The sequence below is a fragment of the Chaetodon auriga genome, chromosome 15, assembly GCF_051107435.1.
Source record: "Chaetodon auriga isolate fChaAug3 chromosome 15, fChaAug3.hap1, whole genome shotgun sequence".
Lineage (NCBI taxonomy): Eukaryota > Metazoa > Chordata > Actinopteri > Chaetodontiformes > Chaetodontidae > Chaetodon > Chaetodon auriga.
This window is the reverse complement of record NC_135088.1, coordinates 203137-224555: the sequence shown is the minus strand read 5'-3', so window position 1 is coordinate 224555 and position 21419 is coordinate 203137. Positions and strand designations below refer to the sequence as shown.

The 21419-nt window shown below is 40.6% G+C and overlaps 2 protein-coding genes across 3 annotated transcripts; one reads left to right on the top strand and one right to left on the bottom strand.

The window, feature by feature from the left end:
• Nucleotides 1–342: 342 nt before the first annotated feature.
• LOC143333340 (uncharacterized) lies at nt 343–10210 on the bottom strand. 2 transcript variants are annotated; one of them, XM_076751414.1, is made up of 7 exons: nt 10003–10210; nt 8717–8907; nt 7347–7447; nt 5824–5905; nt 5299–5412; nt 4991–5108; nt 343–3049 (listed from the first exon to the last, which is right to left on the bottom strand). In XM_076751414.1, the coding sequence occupies exons 2-7, from the start codon at nt 8897–8899 to the stop codon at nt 2955–2957; spliced, it is 693 nt and encodes a 230-aa protein (XP_076607529.1). In that variant the 5' UTR covers nt 8900–8907; nt 10003–10210; the 3' UTR covers nt 343–2954. The 2 variants fall into 2 exon arrangements, with proteins under 2 accessions (XP_076607529.1, XP_076607528.1); XM_076751413.1 differs by lacking the exon at nt 10003–10210 and adding an exon at nt 9366–9427.
• A 2470-nt stretch (nt 10211–12680) lies between these two features.
• On the top strand, nt 12681–17672 carry LOC143333131 (P2R1A-PPP2R2A-interacting phosphatase regulator 1). The gene is made up of 9 exons (XM_076751071.1): nt 12681–13465; nt 14871–14955; nt 15056–15112; nt 15551–15597; nt 15684–15741; nt 16086–16150; nt 16247–16302; nt 17245–17329; nt 17426–17672. Exons 1-9 carry the CDS (start codon nt 13365–13367, stop codon nt 17547–17549), a joined length of 678 nt encoding a protein of 225 aa, XP_076607186.1. The 5' UTR covers nt 12681–13364; the 3' UTR covers nt 17550–17672.
• The last annotated feature ends 3747 nt before the right edge of the window (nt 17673–21419 follow it).

The following is a 21419-nucleotide window of genomic DNA, read 5'->3' as shown; positions in this document are numbered from 1 at the left end:
TTTCCTATGCATCATCACATATACTTGACTACATTAAGCGCATTATTCCCTTGCATTTCTTATGAGTAAACAATAATGTAATCACTGGCTGTACCTGAAGTGTTTAGCATTAGTTAAAGAGGGATGCCACCAAAATTAAGAACTGTTTAGTTTTTTATATATTTAGGTAATATTACAACAATACAACTCACCAAATGTAGTTGCTTTTTAAACTTTTAAAACACATGGACGGCCATGTTACATTTGCTCATTCATGACACTATATATCAAAATTCTAAATAAATATGCGTGTCTTTTATTTGCTACAAATTTTGGTGAAATTCCCCTTTTGTTTTTTTAAGAAAAGTAACAAAGTATAACAACCAACATATCAATGCATCAGTTAAGTTGAGCTCGTCTCGCTACACATGCTATTTGAGTGTAATGTTCCCTTGTTATAATAACAAATAAGTAAACACAATAAAACTTAAATAAGATAAGTTAGAATCCCTCATTTGCATATACATGTATAGATTTACAACAACAGTCCAAGAAACCATGACTCTGATCATTTCTTTTGTCTCACTTTGGGAAAAAAAAAAAGAAAAAAAAAAGATTGAGTTGAGTTGTACAATATGGACTTTTCCATTTTGTGATAAGGCTTAAAAAAAAAACTCTTACAGACTTCACCACAGCATTTATGTGTCCAATATTAAATTTCAATGCAGAAATAATTTTCAGAACAAGATTGTTTGAACGTGTAAAAAAGAGCAAACTTCAGTCGCTCATGAAAACCTGCAGACATTGTTTTCTAAACTTGTCTGATGAACGAGTCATGTAGCTCATGCAAGGTTTTTGTTATTTATGATTAACACATTGCTCTTGTTCCTACATGCCTGAAGTGCCTGACGTCTTCTGTTGTGTGCAGGACTGTGGATTTCATCACTGTATGTTTCTTGAGTGCATCTTAAATCCTTTAAATATAGCTGATTGGTGCACAGAAAAACAAATACTGACATAAATCTATCGTGAAATAACCAAAACTCCTTTAACTTTGGCACAAGATAGATCATAGTAAGAAGCTGATTGGGAAAATAGGGTGTGAGGTCCTTTAAGATTCCCCCCGGACGTCATAACTGTCTTTGAGGGATCGAGAGGAAAACTCCTTTGATCAATGTAACTGTTTTTGAACTCTTCTGCTTCTATTTTATTTACCCCCTCTCATTGCTGTTATTATTATTATTATTTGATTATCAGTATTGACCTGTACCCTTGTATTTAACAGTTGTTTTATGTCTGTTCATATTGTTGTATTTGTTTTTTTGTGATGATATTGTTGGGCTGCCTTCTTGGCCAGGTCACTCTTGGAAAAGAGGTTTTAATCTCAATGAGGCTTTTACCTAAAGGATATATATATAAAATCTAGATTGTTGTTTAGCGATTGCTTTTTTAGTGTCATACATTATGTCAGCCCAAAATGTCTTGTAATGATAGTAATGCTGATTGTACTTTCATGTAGGTTCACTTAGCATTTTGGAAGAATCCATCTTTTTTTTCTTCTACTACATATCCAGGGCCATCTCATGGTGGCAACAGGCTAAGCAAGGTAGTCCTGACATCCCTCTCTCCGGCAGCATTTCCTCCTGAGGGATCCTGAGGCCTTCCCAGTTCTGATGAGATAAATAATCTCTCTATTCTCTAGTCCATCCTGGGGTCTCCTACCTTGTTGGATGTGCCCACTTGGAAGGAGCCTGATCAGATGTTGAACCTTAGCTTTCGATGTGAAGGAGCAGCAGCTCTACTCTGAGGTCCCTCTGGAAGTCTGAGCTCCTCACTCTATCTCTAAGGCTGAGCCACCACCCACTTGTGTGCTCAGCTCCCTCTGAACCACAACTGTACGGTCCATCACCCAGATTACTGCTGTCCCCACACCTTCACCCTTACTGGTGAACAGGACCCTGAGATACTTCAACACCGTGATTTGGGGCAGCAACTCACTCCGAACCCTGATGGAGCAGTCCAATCAGAGGCACTGAACTCCAAGTCATACTGAGCCAGTCTGATAATAAAATAGCTAAGCTGCATGTCTGAAAGGGATTTCTGTGAAATACACTGACAGAAGTTCAACACCACATTTTGTCCATCATCCGCAATCATTAACTGTCACCTGCTGATAATCCATACATGAAAAATGAGGGAGCTGGCCCCCCAATCTACTAACCTCTTATTTTCAGTACGTGTAAATGGTGTCATCAGAGAGGATGGCTTAATTTCTGCCCCCCGTTGTCAAATCACAACCCCCTCACCCCCCTTCTGGGCTCGCCTCGCCTTTAATTTTCAGGTAGAACCACTGACACTGGCCACAAGCTTGAAAACACCGGTCCTGAGGAGCTAAACAGATCAGAGATCTAACACTACTCAAACTAAAGAGTTGAGCGCAGTTAAGAAGAAATTATAACTAAATGCAGGAGCTTGTGTTTGTCATTCTTTACAGGCCTTGTAGCTCTGGCTAGTTCACCACTGTCCTCAGTAGCCAGAGGCTGACACAGATGTTGACGTTTGGATTTGGCTTCCAAACAATCCACCCGAAATCTTTGTTCCTTTGTTGATTTTCTTCTCACATCAGTTGATACGAAACAACCTTTCCTTTGGGCGTGTGTTGAAATCTCATCCTGTCTTTGATGTAATTCTGTTAGTTTCAAGTTTGTCATTTGTCATCAGTTTTGAAGTCAGGGCAATGCCGTTCAACTTTCTGTCGTTTTCAGGTGATTCAGTTCCTTTTAACCTGATCATCCAGTTGTATTTCCCTTGTTGTCCTGAATGCTGGTGATTTGTCAGATAAATTAGCAGGTCAGCTAACATTTTACTGAAGTAAATGGCTCCTGGGCTGACATCAACGAGCAGCGCCACCTGGTCCCAGAGTGGACAAATGTTTGCCTCAGTTGTGTGGACCATCCCAGTCTGTGGTCCTGGTCTTAGGTCAGGTCCTGGACATCAAGCAGCATGGCATCCTGTTTTGTCCTCAGCTGGTCTCGTACCAACAGGTGGGCCACCAGCTCGGAGCTCAGAGCTGGAAGAAAAACAAAGACAGAATCAAAGAATAAGTGATGCGTCGGTACTAGGGGTGAGAATCGAGAACCGGTTCCGACTTAGAACCGGTTCCAATTGATCGATTCCATCGGAATTGTACACCTCCAATGTTTTCGATTCTTCTTAACGATCCTTTCATTTCCCAGCATGGTGGCATGTCGCCTCGCATCACATCACGTCATGTCGCGTTATGTCTCGTCACGTTGTGGTACGTCAGGGACACTGTGACGCACATCTCCTTCAGCCAGGAGGAAACATGGAGCGGAGGAAACGATCTAACACATGGCTCCATTTCGGTAAAAGCGACGAGAACACTGCCGTGTGTGATCAGTGCAACGCTGTCATCTCATGTAAAGGTGCAAATACCTCAAATATGCTAAAACATCTCTGCATGCTAGTGCTGCTAACATTACTGCTGCTGCAGCTAAAAGCTCCACTGTGATCTCCATCGACGACGGTAACATCCACGTTAAATATATCCTGCATTTGGCACACTGTCACCCTGCAAGCAGCATGCAGTTTTTGATTATTTAAGCCGAGCTACGTAGAAATATTTTCCTTTGTTATGCATTTTAGATAATGATGGCTATGATGAGACAGTCACAGAGAGCCCTCAGGCAGCAGCCCCCTCGAGCTCGGCTTCAGTTACCCCCTTCACGATTGCTGCACAGGGAGCTGAGTGGAATGAGCAGAAGATGAACGAGTGTCACAGGGCAGTGACCAAGTTCGTGGTTAAAAGGGTTACACCCTTACACGGTATTTTTTTTTACACAGTATTACAGTATTTTCAAAATGTTATCTAGGCATACATGCCTATTTTTCTAAAGAGAGGACTTGTCACTGTTTTATATCATTTCCAAGAAAAGGAGTGTTTTACTGTTGACTGACATTTGGTTTAGGCTTATAAGTTAAAGCAACAATATTTGCATTTTTCTTTTGAATGTTACTAGTGTCAGACACTGTTATATCACTGTTTAAGTTAAATATGTTCATGTTGTCTTGTGCAGACATTTTGGAAAAAAATAAAATGGTTGCTTTTGGTGCTGAAGTCTGTGTAGAAGTACTTTTTCCCCCCTCAAAAAACTACTCAGGAATCGTTAGGAGAATTGATAAGGAATTGGATTGATAAGCAGAATCGACAATGGCATTGATATTGATAAAATCTTATCAATTCCCACCCCTAGTCGGTACTTTGGATACTGGTTTATATCTGTTGTAGGCAACTATGTTTCCTTACGCTGGTCACAAACAACCAACAGCTAGCCAGCTCAGGACAAAATGGAATTTGTTATTCGGCCCTTTTTCAGCAAAAACATTCATATTTGGAACATATTAAGTTGTGGAAGGAGTTACCTTGCGGCTTATATTTAACAACAGTTTCAGGCTAGGAATGAAAGGTATAATATGTAGCATTTGTGCATTAAAAGATTTTAGAACAACTAGACCTATGCTATATAGTTTGTTGAGTTGTGTATTTACACTAACCCAAATGTTACAGTCATCAAACATAGAGAGATCAGTAATTTTATTCAAGGTGATGGTGCGTTTCATTGGGCGTCATATCCCCTTTGGTCCTGTAGTTGCTATAACTTTCATTGCCCAAACTGAAAAAACCTGATTTCTCAGAAACAGATATCCAGGAAACTCCAAGTGTTTCTCTGTGGAAGGACATTGAGGAAATCATCGAAAGAAAACTAGCAGCTGCTCACACGTCACAGCTGGAAGTTTCTCAGAACATTTTGATGCTTTTTCTTCTTGTGGTTGGATTTCCATTAGAATCCATTATAACACAGAGGCTGTCCATGAAGGAGCAAGAGCCACCTTCCAAGACTGCAGAGGGTGTGTCTGATAGTCAAAACATGTGTGTTTAGTGTGTTTAGTGTGTGTGTGTGTGTGTGTGTGTGTGTGTGTGTGTGTGTACCGTGTACGTCTTGTTGAAGTGATGCTCTCAAAATGCTGAGCCGCTGCACTGAACACTTCTGCAGCTCCCAACGCTCCAGATGTTTCCTCTTGGCAACACCACTGCTGCTGGCCAGATGCTGCAACAGACAGACAGACACACACACACACAGACACACACACACAGACACACGCAAACAAACACAGACACTTTTTTAATGATTGCATTTTTTCTTTGTTTTGTTTGTTTCTTTTCCTTCTTGCTTCTGTACTTCTTACAAAGAATGTTTCTTTCTTTCCCTCCCTCCTTCCTTCTTTCCTTCCTTTTACCTCCTTCTCCTTCTGTTCAGCCAGCAGTTTGTCTCTCAGCGTCCTCAGAGTGATGGCCACTTCCTGTTTCAGCCCAGCGGAATGGCAACCATTGCCCCCTGTTTCAATGGAGACCTGATGGAGATCTAAAGTCAGTGGTCAGATCACTGGAGAAAATGCTTTGGTTGAAGCTGGACCAAAGTCTAAATGTTTGAAATGATCACAAAGACTTTGACCAATTCTGTCAACACACACGATGAAAATAACATTTACAAACATCAGAACTTTTCCAAAGATCAGAAATTACACAAGTATTCATGGACTTGTGAAGCTGCACATTTGGAACTGATTCTGAAGAGACCAGTCTTGAGTTTCTGTGCTCAGATTTCGCTGAATAGAAGTTCATTTCCCCACCATGATAATTCTACCGAAACAAGTATTTGTACTGAAACTCAAGTATCGCATTGACACATTTAAATATTTAACTGATACCCAGCTGCAGTCAGCAGTGATGTAAAGAATACACAACACCCGTCAGAAAGTGACCTTTTTGTTGTTTCCTTCCTCCTCGTCTTCACTGTCGCTGTTGTTGATGAAGCACAGCTGCAGGTTTCTGTGGTTGTGAAATCTGTTAACAGATAATAAACATCCTGAAGCTTCAGATGGAGAGCTGATGCTTCACGTAGAGGACAGTTTGTATTAAGTGCTGGTTTTACTGCTGTTGTGTCTCTTTTGTGCATGTTCATGTTTACTCTGACTAAAACGTTCACATCAGAGCTTCATGCTTATGTCCTTTTTGTCACCGTGAAGCAAATTTTCCAAATTAAGCTTAAACGAAATTAGAAATTAATCATTATCATGATTCTAGTTTGCACAAAGTTAACACAAATTCTGATTCTACACTCAGTCATTTTGTGACATTTTGAATTGTTTTACAGATTAAACAAACACATTCTGTTGTGCTGAAATGATTAATAGAATAAACAATGAACTGACACTCATTGGTTCCAGATTCTCAAACATTTTCTAATTTTATATAATAATAATGTATTGATGTAATAATATGCTGTACATAGTATTTTTCTTAACACGTTATTAAGTGTTTTACAGTCAAAACAACAAAGCAAAACAGAAAAATATAAAATTTAACTGAAATCAGAAAACAAGACAAGAATATTAATAAAAAAACATATATATATGTATATATAAATAGAAACTGCAGAGACACAGTAAATAAGCCTGGTATGAAAGAAAAGGCTGTGAGTTTGTGTTACTGAGGTGCTGATTCAGCCTCGTGGTCATTCTGAGATCATAGTTTGTGTTTTTTTTTCAGAGACACTTTGAGATACAGTGGGGTGCTGAAATCAGGTTTTATAAAAACCATCAGTAAATAAAACACTTTAAACTTACATACTTTCCCCTTTCACACCCCAAGGTTTATTTTGTTTTTATCCATTTATTTTCCATTATTATATTCCTCATGATGCGAACTACACTGCAGACTGGAGTCTCTGCTCACTGACACCAGACTGACCACTGCTCATATGACAATCTGTAGATCCACATCATATCCGGTGGTCTCCTGTCTCGAACATCTGCACCGTCTCTCATGCATTTGTTCAGTGACAAACTGAATACTGCTGTCTGCAAAATGTTCTAAAAGTAGACATAAATGATCCTGGATATTTAAATTAATACCAAAACTATGAATGTGCCGCAGCATTTGTCTTCCAGCCTCCAAAAAGACCTCGGACTAGAACCACAAATTACAACCCTGATCTAAAAAAGTTGGGACTCTGTGGAAAAACATAAATAAAAACAGAATGTTATCATTTACAAACAAACTGTGTTTACCGATAATGATTTTATAAAGTGTTCCTTAGCTCATGTACTAATCTCCTTTATCCAATCATGTGTTCACAAAGTGGTGAACCTCGCTCCTTCCTCGCTTCTGATCGACTGAGCCTTTCCAGGATGCCCCTTTCATACCCAATCATGATGCTCTCACCTGTTACCAGTGAACCTGTTGTGAAGAAAAACTGAACATTATGAACTAAACTGTACATTACCTCTGTGTTACTCGACACCTCCTGAAGTCTTCCTCGTCTTCTTCCCAGACGTCCCCCCACACTCCCCCCTGACTCTCCTCCATCCTCACCCCTGTCCCTCTCTGCAGGAAGACAAGAAGGCACAATTATCACAATAAAATCCCAGACAGATCATCTGACAACAAATGATCAATTAAGCTGGTTATTATTTCTGAGGACTTTCCTGTAGGAAAAGAAAAATAAGCAAAATAATTCACTTATGAAAGAAAAGCCCTTTAACGGCAGCAGACTGATCAGAAATCAGAGTAACAAAAGACAAACTGTCTGAATAGAAGCACAGACAGGTCTGGTCTGAGGCCATCTACTGAAGCTCAGAGGGAACTGGTGTTGGCACGTTTTCACAGTTATCATTATGCCACCCGAGAATGTAGAAATATGCAGCAATGATCCGCAGAGCATCTCTGTAATGTGAGGGTTGCTGAACCCTCCCACTCGTCTCATTTTAGCTCCTTCCACGGTGTGAATTACACCGAAGTGGGTTTGGTGGATTTACAGCCACAACAAACATGTTCTTATCCCTTCTGGAATGTTATCAGACTGAGACAAGAATACAAACAATGGGGAGAACAGCTGAAATAAGTTAGAACTCCAGTGATTTGACTTGCATGAACTTGAGAGAGAGTTTAAATCAGACTGAAAACCTGGGCCCAAACACACCGGAGCCTACATTTCCCATAATACACCTGCAGAGCATCCGACTGAAGTCATACAGGCAAATGAAGTATGAGGGGTGTTTTTCCCTATTTTCAGCTTTTCTTCTTGTTTTCAGCAGGAACAAGCAGCGAGCACAACATTAACATAACTATTTTTAGAGTGTCAGTTGAACTTTAGCTGAACATATGAGAAGCTGTCATGGCAGAAAAATAAGGACAATTTTAATTTAATGTTGGTAATTCCAGTTTTGACCAAACAAGTACACAAATCAAAACAAAGCAGGGAGGATATGTACACGGAGTCTACACAGTGTTCTCATGATTTAAACTGTATTACACTCAAACTATAAACTCATTCAATGTCCAGCTCGACTTCCCATGTAAAAAATACAACCTCACAGCTTCCGTCAGGCTGAATCTGAGGCACCGACTCATGAAAACCAGTAAAGACTGAGCAGGAAAAGTCTGCATGAAGGTGTGAAACTTTTCTTTTCAGTAAACCGAGAGTCAGCCTTCCAGTCAGAGCTCAACGTTAACTCTCATCAGGGAGAGAGGACACCAAGCCTCATGGGAAATGTAGTCTTTTTGGGGAATATTACCACTAACAGCTGACCTTGCTGGGATAACTGAACCCCAGCTTATCCAGGAAATACCAACACGTTTGTCTTCATGGCTGACCTTTGACCTTTCCCTCCTCTCTTGCTCCTGTTTCTCCAACTCAGCTATCCGCTGGCTCAAGTCCTCCCAGTGCATGATGGGAAGGCTTGAATAGTCCACAGAGGTCGCCGCTGCGATGTGATGAAGCCCTTTCTCCTCCTCCTCCTCCTCCTTCTCCTCGGCCGTCTCTTTCTCGCCATCCATCCTCTTCTCTGCAAATAAACAGGATCGAGTGTAACAATGACCAAAGCCTTTCAATGAAACTTTCCCAGAGACCAAAATATAGTAGAACAAAATAATCAAATCAAAGGTACTTTGAGAATTAGACTCGTATATGTGTTTTAACCTCCTCCTGGTCCAGAATACATGGATAATAAATTAACAGTCAATAATCAAACTGTAACTAAACCAATTATTTTTGAGGTGCGGAAATTGCAATTTATGGAAAAGGTTAATTTAGTTTATACTGTTATAAGTTAGAGTATAATACGGTTTATCTTGTATCATAATATTTAAAACGTAATCTTATAACTGTGTTTCTTCAAGCTTCCCTGTGTACTGAGGTAGAAGAAGTATTTTGACTTTTTAGCAAAACCTCAATATAGAAATAGTCATTTAACAATAAAAGTCCTGCATTAAAAAATGTAGTATGTTCATCAGTGCAATTTACCCATACTGTATTAAAAGTCGAACTGGGCAGACATGGTAACCCATCAGTGATCCTGTAAACCTGCACAAAAACACATGGAAATCCTTTAATGACTGAAGCCTGCGTGAATCAACCTATTATTAAACTCAGACAAGTCGGTTTGGTTGACTTTTACTAAATGCAACCTGTCCTTAAATACTCTTAAAACCCCTTGTTACTAACACTTCAGATAGTATGTTGTTAAAAAGTGAGTCATATGGATTTAAAGAAGACGTTTGGGACATTTAAGCAGTAAAGTAACAGTGTTTTTGTTAGTGATTTAAGTTAAACTCTTAAATAGGTTAAAAAGAATTTTCATACTGATTTGATGGGATATTGGTGTGTATTTTAGAGCAGTAAATGAATTGCTATCTATCTATTATATGTAGTGAGTTGTAGCCTGGTTCAAGGTCCTTCTCCTCTGCACAGTTTAGACAAATTACAGTGAGTTTGATCAAAAATCTACTTAAAGTTTAAAAAAAAAAATCTTAATCTCGATTATTGACGCTCTTTAAAGTCTCTCTCAGGTCTGTGGAGTTGAAGTGTCCCCGCAGCAGCCCGCCTGCTCTGCCCGAAGTTGTTTACCAGCAGCGGGGAGACCTCGCAGTGTTTTACCCACCTATCAGTCACATCCAGGCGGCCCCGGATCCCTCCGACATGCCAACTTCCAACACCGGCGGGTCCCTTCGGCCCGCCGGCTTCGCTTTGAGGGCTGACCGCGGCGCGAAGCTACGGGCGTTTTATTGAAGCATTAAAGAAACGTTAAGGTAACAGTGGCTTCAAACTAGTTTAACTCCGTGTGAAGGAAGGCAGGACCTTCCCTTTTCCTCCTTCCTCCCCCTTCCTCCCCCTTCCGCTCTTCCCATTTTAACCTCTTGGCTTCGGCGGAGCGACGGAGGTTTGAACGGGTCAAACAGCGGCAGCACCGAGCCACAGCAGCCCGCAGCCTGTAGTTACTAGTACTGCTAGCATCTGTTGGATCAGTACTTTAAGTACTTATGGTCGTTATAGTAGTTGATTTGCAGGTCAAATCCAGGCCCATAAACTAAACAAATGCTGGAGCCATGAGGCTCTGCTCCCCAACGCACCGACCCCCTTCAGCAGCACATTCAATTAAGATTCAATTAGCTATACTTTGACAAAAATCAATCTCAAAATAAACCTGTTTCTTTTTTTTACTGTCAGTAAGATATGGTACAATCAGACTCGAGTGGACAAGTTCCATTGATTTGACATCATGCATCAGTAAATGTGTTATATAGAAAAGTGAAAAAATCTCAATGGATTTAGATCAAAATGGACTCTAATGACATCCATAGTATTTGCAGTAGAAGAGAGAATTGTAACAGTACTATTCACTGTAGTAATTCCAATAAAGTAGTAATACCTGCTGTGATGGTGGCCATAGCAGCTGTACTTGTGTGTCTTCTTAGTTATTCTTATGGATCTACAGAAAACACTGAATCCAGCTCATGACATGATTAAAGGACCAGTGTGTAGGATCTAGTGGCATCTGCTGGTGGGGTTGCAGATTGCAACTGACTGAATACCCCTCGCCTCACTCTTCTCTATGGTGGCTGCTAAAAGCGTGAACAACACGAAAGGCGGTCTTTACAGCCACTGTTTGATTTGTTCCTTCAGGGCTACTGTAGACACATCACGGGTGCAACATGGTGGACTTGGTGGAAGAGATCCCTTTAAAAGTATAAAGACTAAACACTGGTTCTTTAAAGTGAGAAATAATTTCCAGCCTGGCTGCAAGAACAGAACATGAAATTAAAGTCTGACAGCCAGAGGTGGCGTTAGGCCAGGGGGTACCTCACCACTAGGTGTCACTAAATCCTACACACTGGCCCTTTAACCATTGTACTAAAGTAATACAATCATAGTACATGTTGCTTTGGTTGTTATACTGATTTGAATTTATGTATAAAGTTCAAGAAATTTCTATATTTACTACAACTGCATTGTACTTGCTAGTCATAGTCAGTGGTGGAACAAGTACTCAGATCCTTTACTTTGTAGGAAAGTACAAGTAGCAATAACATGTTGAAAATACTTGACAACAAGTAATGCAGAAAAATGGCCTCTATGAGTGTTATTGAATTATTATACTTTATTATTATTATTATTATTATTATTATTATTATTATTATTATTATAAATCATTGTACTGTATTAGTAATTTATGACAACCTGTAGTAGTTTCATAGTTTTGTGTGTAAAAATCTTAATATGCAAAGTAATTAAAGTTGTCCAGTATTGTAGTAGTATTAAAATGGAAATATTTAAGCAAAGCACAAGTGCCTCAAATGTGTACTTAAGTACAGTACTTACGGAGCACACGTACTTAGTTACACCACTGGTCTGTGTGTGTTTTTCATTGTGGAAACAGTGTAACAAAACCGGCAGTGAAGGGGTTAAGGCCGAGCCTCCCGGTGTCCTGTTACACCATTTTTTGAAGATGACGACTCAAAGCAGATGGAGGATTTTTGGGATTCTGCGAGAACAGCAGACAGTTTAGTGTCACAGCAACAAAGAAAACACCAAAGTATTCCAATATTATTCATTTATATAGTCTGTCGTGAGTTTACAATGGCCCCAAGTTCACTCTGTGATTCTGTTTTCTATGATATTCTTATAATATTCCTGTTGGGGGTTGTTTGTGTCTGGTTTATAGCTTTATTTAGGTGACTTGTAAGCGACTTCCTCTGCTCAGGGATCACCATATTACTGCAATAGGTACAATTTTACTTATGTTAATCTTATTGTACTTTATTGCAAGTGTACTTCTTATAATATCTTTGTTCATTTGATTCCAACAAAACTTTTAATCATAGTTTTAGCATTTTATGGATGTTGAGGGTAGGGTTATCCAAGTCATTGATTAACATGAGCTGAAACAGTAAATTAATTAAGTAGTCAATCAAAACAAAATTAATCCAGTTCAATTTTGGTAACTGGGTGATTGCTTTCAATTTAACTGCTTAATTAATTTCTCACCATTTTCAGACATTTTATAGATTAAATTCAGAATTTAGTAATTGAAATAATAAATAATTTTGACCAAACATACTGACTGATTTGACTCATTTAAATCGTGTACAAATGTATGAGCACTTTGTGCTTTATAGTAAAACAAAGATAGAACTGTGACACAATCCAAAATAGCTTTACAAATGTCCCTAATCATTAATTTAACTTTATTCATTGTGTATAAATGAAAGATAGTGTTACTTTCTCACTTCTTTTCTGTCCTCTAGGCTGCACTTCTCTGTGTGACCTGAGAGAGGCGCTGTTTTCACAGTTGGTGAACTACCTCTATTTGGTCAAGGACTATGTTGTAAAAAATCTTTCAAACTGTTAATTTTCTGTGATTCTTTGACCCTTCCTGAGTTCTCTTCGGCGTGTTTGGGGACTGTTAGACCGACTCTCCCTGAGGACTGTGTGACCAGCCCGGGTCCGCCTGTTTCGGACAGCTGCATAGCGGTTTTCAGATCTCTGACTGGAGGTTTTACTGCAAACCAAGTTAGCTCAACAGCTAATCCTAAAAGTCACGTCACCTGCGTGGACTCGAATTAAAAGTTTAACCGCACAGCCGGGACCGCCGGGTGAGTTTGAACTATATGAACGTACAAAACTTTATCTTGAGTGTTTTTGCGCGGGGCTCGTATTTTATCTCGCTTTTACGCAGCCATTAAATTTGCGCTGGAGACAGCAGCAAGTGAAGCGTAGCTGCGAATAATAAATGACGGTCTGACCCGTAGTCAGACACGAATACGCTGTTTTTCTGAGGGAAATGCGGTAGAGAGAGGACAGCTTCGGTGTTCAGCCCGCTGACTTGGCGGCTCTGGGTTTGCTGCTCGTGAGGCCTGCGGGTCGGGCTTCCACCGGGCTTGAGTAGAGCCCGACGCCGCCATCGAAAGGTCGAAGGCCGGCAGTTGGTGCTGCCACCGCCGGCCTGGGCCTGCGGACCGAGGTATGGAACGGATGGAAGTGGACCAGTGCGCAGGCGCAGCTGGCGGGGCAGGAGGCGGGGCACTTCGTAGGTCGAACAGCGCCCCCATGATCACCAGTGTCAGGTCAGTGGTATTACATCCACAAGTGCATCACCGAATTGTCTTCAAGGAATATTCCTTTTATATTTGCCTTGTGTATAGGGAAGCATTGACAGGTGATAAAGTATGACTTGGAGCAAAGTCTAATGCTTAGGGAGCCACTCTTTAATTCGGCATACTTTAAATGCACCAAGCAGTACTTTGTAAAATTAAATTTAAATTTATATTTCAGAGGCAAATGTTATCCTTTTGACTCCACTGCATTAACAACTACAGTTATTTGTTGCTGTCCTGATTCAGAGTCTACATACAAAACATATGCCGGTATAAAATCTGATGACTTGTTATATATTAGACCTCTTAACAGTTAGCGGTAGTTAAAAGTTGTAAAAACGCACGTTGCATTGCTCATTAAGGCAATTGTGATTGTATGTCTGTGATGTTGAGGGTTTTTTTTTTTCTTTTTTTTTTGTTGGTTTGGATTGAGGTCAAATCTGTTTTCACCAGATCTGCAGTATTTTTTGTAGTGTCGACCTTATCAGTCTCAGCAGAACAAACAATTGGTCAATCTCACTGTCAGTCATTATATCTGTAGCCAAATGCAAAGCAAAATGAGAACAAAATGTGTTATTATGATGATCCAATTTGACACATGAGCATCAAAGTTTGGTTGTGTCCCCTTGTACTTGTTTTTGTTACAGGCTATGAAGGGTTCACTGAAAAGTTGCCTCACTTATTTACTGGTTATGATGGTTTTGTAAATAATTCACCTTCAAGGGGTTGACCATTGACCCCAAGTGCAAGTCAAATGGAAGGTTTGATTTGAGTAAAACCTGAGAAAAAGTTACTTTGAATAAATCTTTGTTGTTTTACTTTAGAAATTCCCATCTGTTTTATTTATCAGGCTGTTGGGAGCTCATAGTTCCTGTCAGTTTCACCCAAAACTTCACAGATGTCACTGATGAGTTGTGTAACTGTTGTGTAAGCAGTACAATTCTGCTAAAAAGCATTTTATAACATTTATTCTATGTTTATGTAATCCACCATAACTCTGTAACACCACTATTCACATCAGATTATTCTTGATTTTCAGATCTGGTTCTTCTAAAAAGAGAATGCGCAGGTTGATAGATTTAAATTGTGGTCTGGGACTGAAAGGGTGAAACTCTGTCAGATAATCTGCCTACAAACTGTTCTGGTTCTTCTCTAGCCACACTGTTTCCTACTAAACTGTCAAATACTGAACTTTTATAAAATCACATGTTTAATTTAGGGCGGACACTGTGTCAGTTACAGAGACAGAGTGACTGAATAGCTGAAAGGTTGACATGTAGAGTTAATCTTATGTCTTTAAAGACTCTTATCTATGTGTTCTACATGTCTCTCTTACTATATTTCTATAAATCTGTTGTTGATGTCTCTCTGTCAGTGATGGGATGACAGTTTTCAGTCCTGTGTCCTCGGCTCGATACAGACGCAGCAGCGTGTCCATCAACCCCAGCTGCCCTTCACAGGTCAGTGTGTTTAACATTGATGACAAAGTTCCTGTCCGGTTCAGACTCTCATGAACCTGCTGACTCTCATCTGTTGTTTCTCTTTCTCCTCTTCCTGCAGCTCCTCCCTCTCTCTCCTTTTTCCCTGACTGGAGACAGACTTGACCAGAAGAGGCAGGTGAGGGCAGACACAGTTCAGACTTCTTCCTCCTCCACAACATTCCTCTGTTCATCTCTTTTCACTCTGATGACAAATCACAGCATCATTACAGGTTGAAAATGAACCTGGAAGTGTAGAATGAGATTATTCAGATCAAACTCATAAAGCTAAATCCCGATTAAAGGGTTCAAACGGAATCCAGATCAGACTATTCGGACTGGTTCAGAACAGATGATTTGGACTGAATCTGAATCAGACAGATGAGACTCGATCTGAGTTTTAAATGTTGGTCAAATGAACTTGACCGGGACTTTTAGGTGATATTGAGATGTTGCCTTTATTTGAGGCAGTTTAATTTGACAGTGAAGACAGAGAGTAGATGGGGTCAAAGGTCGGCAGAGGTGTGACCCTCAGGTCAACATGGAGGCTAAAAACAGCTGTTTGTGTTCAATGCAGGAGGAGAATATGGAGATGACACTCAGAGGGAGTCTGCAGAGACTCAGGTACAAGACATACACTAACACTGTTCAGCTGTTTGAAGTTTAAACCTAGTCTAACTCACCCCCCCCCCCCCCCCCCCCCCCCCCAGTGCTTCCAGTCTGATCCCAGTTCCTCCAGTCAGTCAGTGGCACGACCATGCATCAGTGGTAAGCATCTCCACACCTGCTTCTTCTCCACCTGCCTCTGATTTTGATGGGTTTTGGTGGTGATTCCTGTCAGTTTGAGCATTCTACTCACCAAAAGGACATTTCTTTTTATCCCGCTCTTTAGTATATACTTGTTGTTTTTAATTTGCATGCACTTGTTACACTACTCTATCCGCTTTATTGATGCTGCTGTAATTTGAATTTCCCCTAGCCGGACTAACAAAGGAATATTGAATTGAATTGAACTGAATTGAATTGAAGTTCATTTCTAGAATGCTAAGGCTCGTGGGTAGTGCAGGATTTAAAGCACACAGGGTTCAGATTTTCAACCTTTTTTTCTTCAGTGGTTCCAGTCACAGGACAGCGGCGTCACGCCCAATTCCTCCCCAAGTCCCACCAGGAGGTTCAGGTACATAAGAGAAAAACCTTCTTATGGTTTATTCGGCATTTAGTGGAAGCTCCTGTTTGATTCCGTCTACCTGCGTATCTGTTCACTGTCCAACAGACCAGCAGTAAGTGCAACTGTGAGATGGCCTGCATTAACTCCACTCAAGAGAAAAGGTAATTGATTAATGTGTGTGCTGGGCCTCAGATCGTGTCCAGATTTAAACCTGAAATAGCTGATTGTTGGAAACAAGTTGACAACATAACACTGACATATTATGTTGATATGTTGACCTTGCTGGGAAGCAGTTGGCTGTTTACACAGGTAGTGGTAACTGAGCAACATCATCATTTATTTGGAGGTGTGTTATTGTGCACCTGATGACTGTAAGCTCAATATTCACTTTCCTTTTAGCTCATCTTTTGGTCTTCTCCAACTAAGAAGGGAAATGTTTTCTTACTCGAAAACACTTTGATAGCAATGAGACCATAATAAGTATATATAAATAAATAAATAAAAAGTTGTGGGCAGTAAAAGCAAAACAATGAATTAACAAATGTTCTGAATAGCAGGGGACTAACTGCAATAGGGTTATAACTGTCTGTGGATTGATCACAGTGAGCAACACCTTCTACATACAAGTAGCCTTTTGTTCCATTATTAATTCAAAAACTTAACAAAGATATCTTCTTCTTTCCACCACTGAGAACCGATGTTGAACACTGGTCTTATGTTGTAGTAAACAGCACCATGTGATTGTAAAACATATACAATCATTGCAGACTCAGACTTTCTGTGACCCTTGATGCCTGTTGCTTCTTGCCTCTTGAAATTTGAAACATGGCAGTCTGCAGCAGCATGGCTGGTTTGTGGTATGCCTGGACTGACCTGGCCCCTCCTTCCAAAACGTACCGGTTATTAGACATCCAGCTCATCTGTTCAGACTGGAAAAGCACAAAGTAGAAAACAACATTTGTGCGGCAAAGTTTTTGAAAAAAAAAAAAAAAAACCCTTCACATTCAGCTTGCCCTCATTCTTCTTCTACTGCAGCCTTCCTGTGCACCACCTACAGTGTTTTCCAGTGTTTCTGTACATTTGTGAACCTCTGTGTCTCTCAGGAGGGGTGGAGTCTGACGGACCCCCAAAGAAGCTTTTTGTTGCCGGGGTGACAGATCCTGCCAACCACAGTAGCTACACGGTCAGGTGAGGATCACCTTGAACAAACATCAGTCATATTAGTGTCACATTAGAAATGAATAATCATGAATGAAGCTTCTCCTCCCTGTTTCTCCCCCTCAGTGTCTCTCAGTCGGCGGCAGACTCTCCTCCTGCTGGAGGCGTCAGTCCTCAGTCCAGTCCTCTGTCTCTCTCTCCTCCCCCCTCCTTCACCCCCTTCACCTCCCACCAGCACCCCGGACACTAAAACCCACCTCAGCCCCCTCTTCTCTCAGTCATGACCCCATCACTGTGGACGCAGATCAGCAGCTCCAGAGACAAAAAAAAAAAAAGCTGGAGGAACATCAATCATCATACCTTATTTCTGTTCCAACCATCTGCCAGTATCACTGTAAATCCCGCCTCCTCCTGCGACCACATTGGATGGACAGAAGAATCACAGGAAGGAAATGAAGATCTGAGGGCTGAGACGTAAAATTCCTCCACCTGGTTTTCTGCTCTGAGTGGCTTTATTTTCATGGAAAGTGTTTTGGATGCCTGGATTTTTATTTTCAGCCCAGAAGATTCAGACAGAAATTTTTCTTGAAGTTTCTAATCTTCTCTCCAACTGTGTTCCTATTGGTTGGTTGGATATTTCACCAACTCAGCTTATTAACTGCTCAGCTAATCCCTCAGAGGCTCCACCATGTCGGACTGTGCTCGGGCAGGACTCCTTCAGAGGGCGCTATGAGGTGGGAGTTCATCCTGTGAACCTTCAGTCATCCAAATCCTCCCCCTCAAATTAAATGGTTTACAGAGGACTCATCATCAGTATCATCGCTTTTGGGAAACTGAAGGCACACAGGTTGTTTTGTCAAGGCTGGAATTAAACATCTGTGCGCAGAAATGTCTGTCCAGCCTGACAGAAAAAGGTGTTATGGGTAACTGTGGGCAGCTGATGAGCCACAGGCACACCTCCCAAATCCCAACATGTCCTGCGGACCTGGACATCAAAGAGGCAAAGTGGTGACTTGGATTCGTTATGGAGAGGAATAAAATGCAATTTTTACAGAAGTTCTACTGATACAGCGTGAAAGGATAAAAGAGAGAAGCACACAAATGTCTCAGAACGACCCGCGGCAGCCAGAAGTCTGGTTCCTTGGCTGTGTCCCTCTGAGAACGTGGAAGTCAGAGCCTAAAAAGGGAACGGCTCATTCTGCTGCTTCTTGGATGAATAAAATAACGGGGCTGCCCATTGGTGGATGCAGCTCAAGTCCAGTGTGACCAATCAGTCGTCGCTGTTTATGAAGTTCCAGATCTTCGCTGTATAGCTAGTTGGAGGTTCGGAAGAAGTTCTAATAAGGTCTTGAGTTGTAATCAAGACGTAGTCGCAGGAGACGACAAAATGTTTACAGACTGTTGATCGAAATTGTCTCTCTAAAGGAGTCCAGGCTCTTCAGGAACATTTGGTTCCACCTTCAAGTATGGAAACTTATTGATCTTTCTATCAGGAAGACGTAGAAATCATCTGGAAGGTTTAAGTGTTCGTGACTGATGGATCTGTCTCAGAACTTAATCAAATCAGTGAACCAATATGATGCACTTATTGTACATCATACAATTTCTAGTGTTTTGTACTAGAACGTCTGCTGAAGATGGCGAATTTTGCATCTTTAGTCTACAAAACATAAAAAAACCTGAATATCCAATGAAATACTTTAAAAACAATCCATATGAAGGGGAAATAGCTTTTTTGAGGCCAAAACTGATGGCTGTTGAGTAAGATGAAAACATGAAATTCAGCCTCTGAACAAAGTTTCAGTCACTGAAACCTAAGATTTTTGTGTTTTAGCGAAAAGCTGTAGTTGTCTGTCTCGGCTGAGTCACGCTGACTGAAGCCTCCTCGTGTTATCAGAAAAAAAATTGGCAGAGGTCAGTTATTTGTCAACAGTTTGTTCAGCTATGGCCAATGGTTTCACTGTGGGAGACGCGGGGAGACTGGTTTTACAAACTGGCTCCCAGTCCGCAGAGCTGTAAAGAACTTGTGGTCTGCAGCATCATGTCTGTTTGTTAATAGTGTATCTATATGTGAATATTGAGAGTCAGAGCAACTGATATGTGCTCAGTTTTCCTCAGCCTGCAGTGTTTGATTGTACATATTGAATCTGCAGGAAGCGACCGCACTCTTCCCTCCTCAAGGTGCATTTATGCTTTTACTTTTCCATTTCCTGGTTAGTTTTCTCCCTGACTGACTGACTGACTTCAGTCTCTTCTACTTGAAATCAGCCTCGTTGTTCATGAGGGTCATCAGATTGGTTAAAGACAGTTCGATCATCATAGAAATCCCTATAAACAATGACGACTCCTGCAGTCGCCAATCATTCTTACTTCCACTGGGTTTTCTTCTCACATATCTATTACAGTTGTTTTGAAAAAGGTTTGTCAACCTGTATTTATTACCTGAGTTACAACAGTTCATGTTTATATGACCAGGACCAATCTCGGTTTTCGTGTTAACAGCTCTGGCTTTTGTTTTTTTCAACTTCAAAGAAATCCCCTTAATGTAAGAAGTTATAGTCAAAGATAATCCTAAGGCTGGGCAATAATTTAAAATGAGCATTTATTGAATTTCAATCATCTGGCTCTGCACACATCCCCACGTTAGTCTCCAGGTTTGCACAGACAACACTCATCCTTCAAAAATATTACTTCTACTTTAATAAGCAACGATTTACCAATGTGGATTTTTTAATTTTGTCTTTGTCTGAAGTAATTGTAACGATTCAATACGAGTGCACAAAACTAACTTCCCTGAGTCCGGGATGCACGTAGCCGTCTCACCGAGGGGTCGGAGGCGCCGGTGGTTCGTGGGTGAGGCTTTCAGAAATGAACTGCGGTTCTGCTTCCAACTTTTGCACTTGCACAGTATTGTACAGTTTTGTATAATCATTCATCATTGTGCCTAAACATGTCGTCATATTTTGGAGGAGCGACGGTCAGGTTGTTTATCCTCACGTGTCGATTTCAACATCAGATTTGAGGTTTTACTTCCGGCGCTGACAGGAATCTCTTTTTAAGAAGGACCTGGTCTTTTGTAATCACCTGGCCTGTCACCTGTGAGATATGTTTGTACAAAGAGTCTCTATAAGCTCTTTTTATATATTGTCTTTATGCCCCCCTCCAAAAAAAAAACAAAACAACTGATATATTTTCCGTTGTCATGACTTTGCACAGTTCTAGTTAGACCATTTTAACCTTCTCTTCTGTTACATGATCAGTAACATGTCAGCAAGTAAACAGTACTGCCAAGTTTGGTTGCTTTTTCTGTTTTTCCTGCCTTTTTTTCTTGACAAGTTACCACCTCTGTGAGTCTATCCTGTTTCAGAGAAATGCACCTTAAGTTGAGAATAATTCCAGATAATTTGGGGTCAGTTTGGACCCCCTGCTCAGTTCCATAAACGCATGGTGAAAATCTAGCTTTAAAACATCCAAGAACACTGTTAACCTTACTGCAGTGTCTAAAGAAGCCAAAGTTTTTTTTCAGGAATTAAAACGTTTTGATACAAGCAGCCATGTGAGAATTCTGTAAAATACAGTATAAATCAAGCACTACCTGACAAATTAACAGAAAGAATAAGAAGATTATGAGTCAATGGCTGCAGATTTCAGGAAGAAATAAACATGCAACTCCAAAATTGTAAATCCGTGTATTTCGTACATTAACGTGCCATAAAAATTCCATTAAAGGTTATGATAGAGAGCGGTTCAGCCCCACATTGAAGCAAGCTTTAGAACATTTCAGAACAGTGTTCTTCTTAATTATCAGTAATTTAGAGAGTTTGAAGTGGCGAGAAGCAGGATAGACTTTTCTCAGAGGTAACAACACGTTGCCAAATTCATATAGCTGTACAGACACAAACTGTAGCTTTGAAAGAGTCTTCTGTTTGTTAACTTTAACTTTGCACTCGGCATCCCACACAGCTCGTTAAGTACGTTTTTATGTAGCTGGATCAAAATGTGATGCGGACTCTGGAGGTAAACATTGTTGGTCTGCACTCCGGTGCTCGATTCAAAGAATGTTTTTAAGCCAAAAAATCTTCATCAAAAAGTGAGTTTTCTAAGAAAAATCTTAACAGCT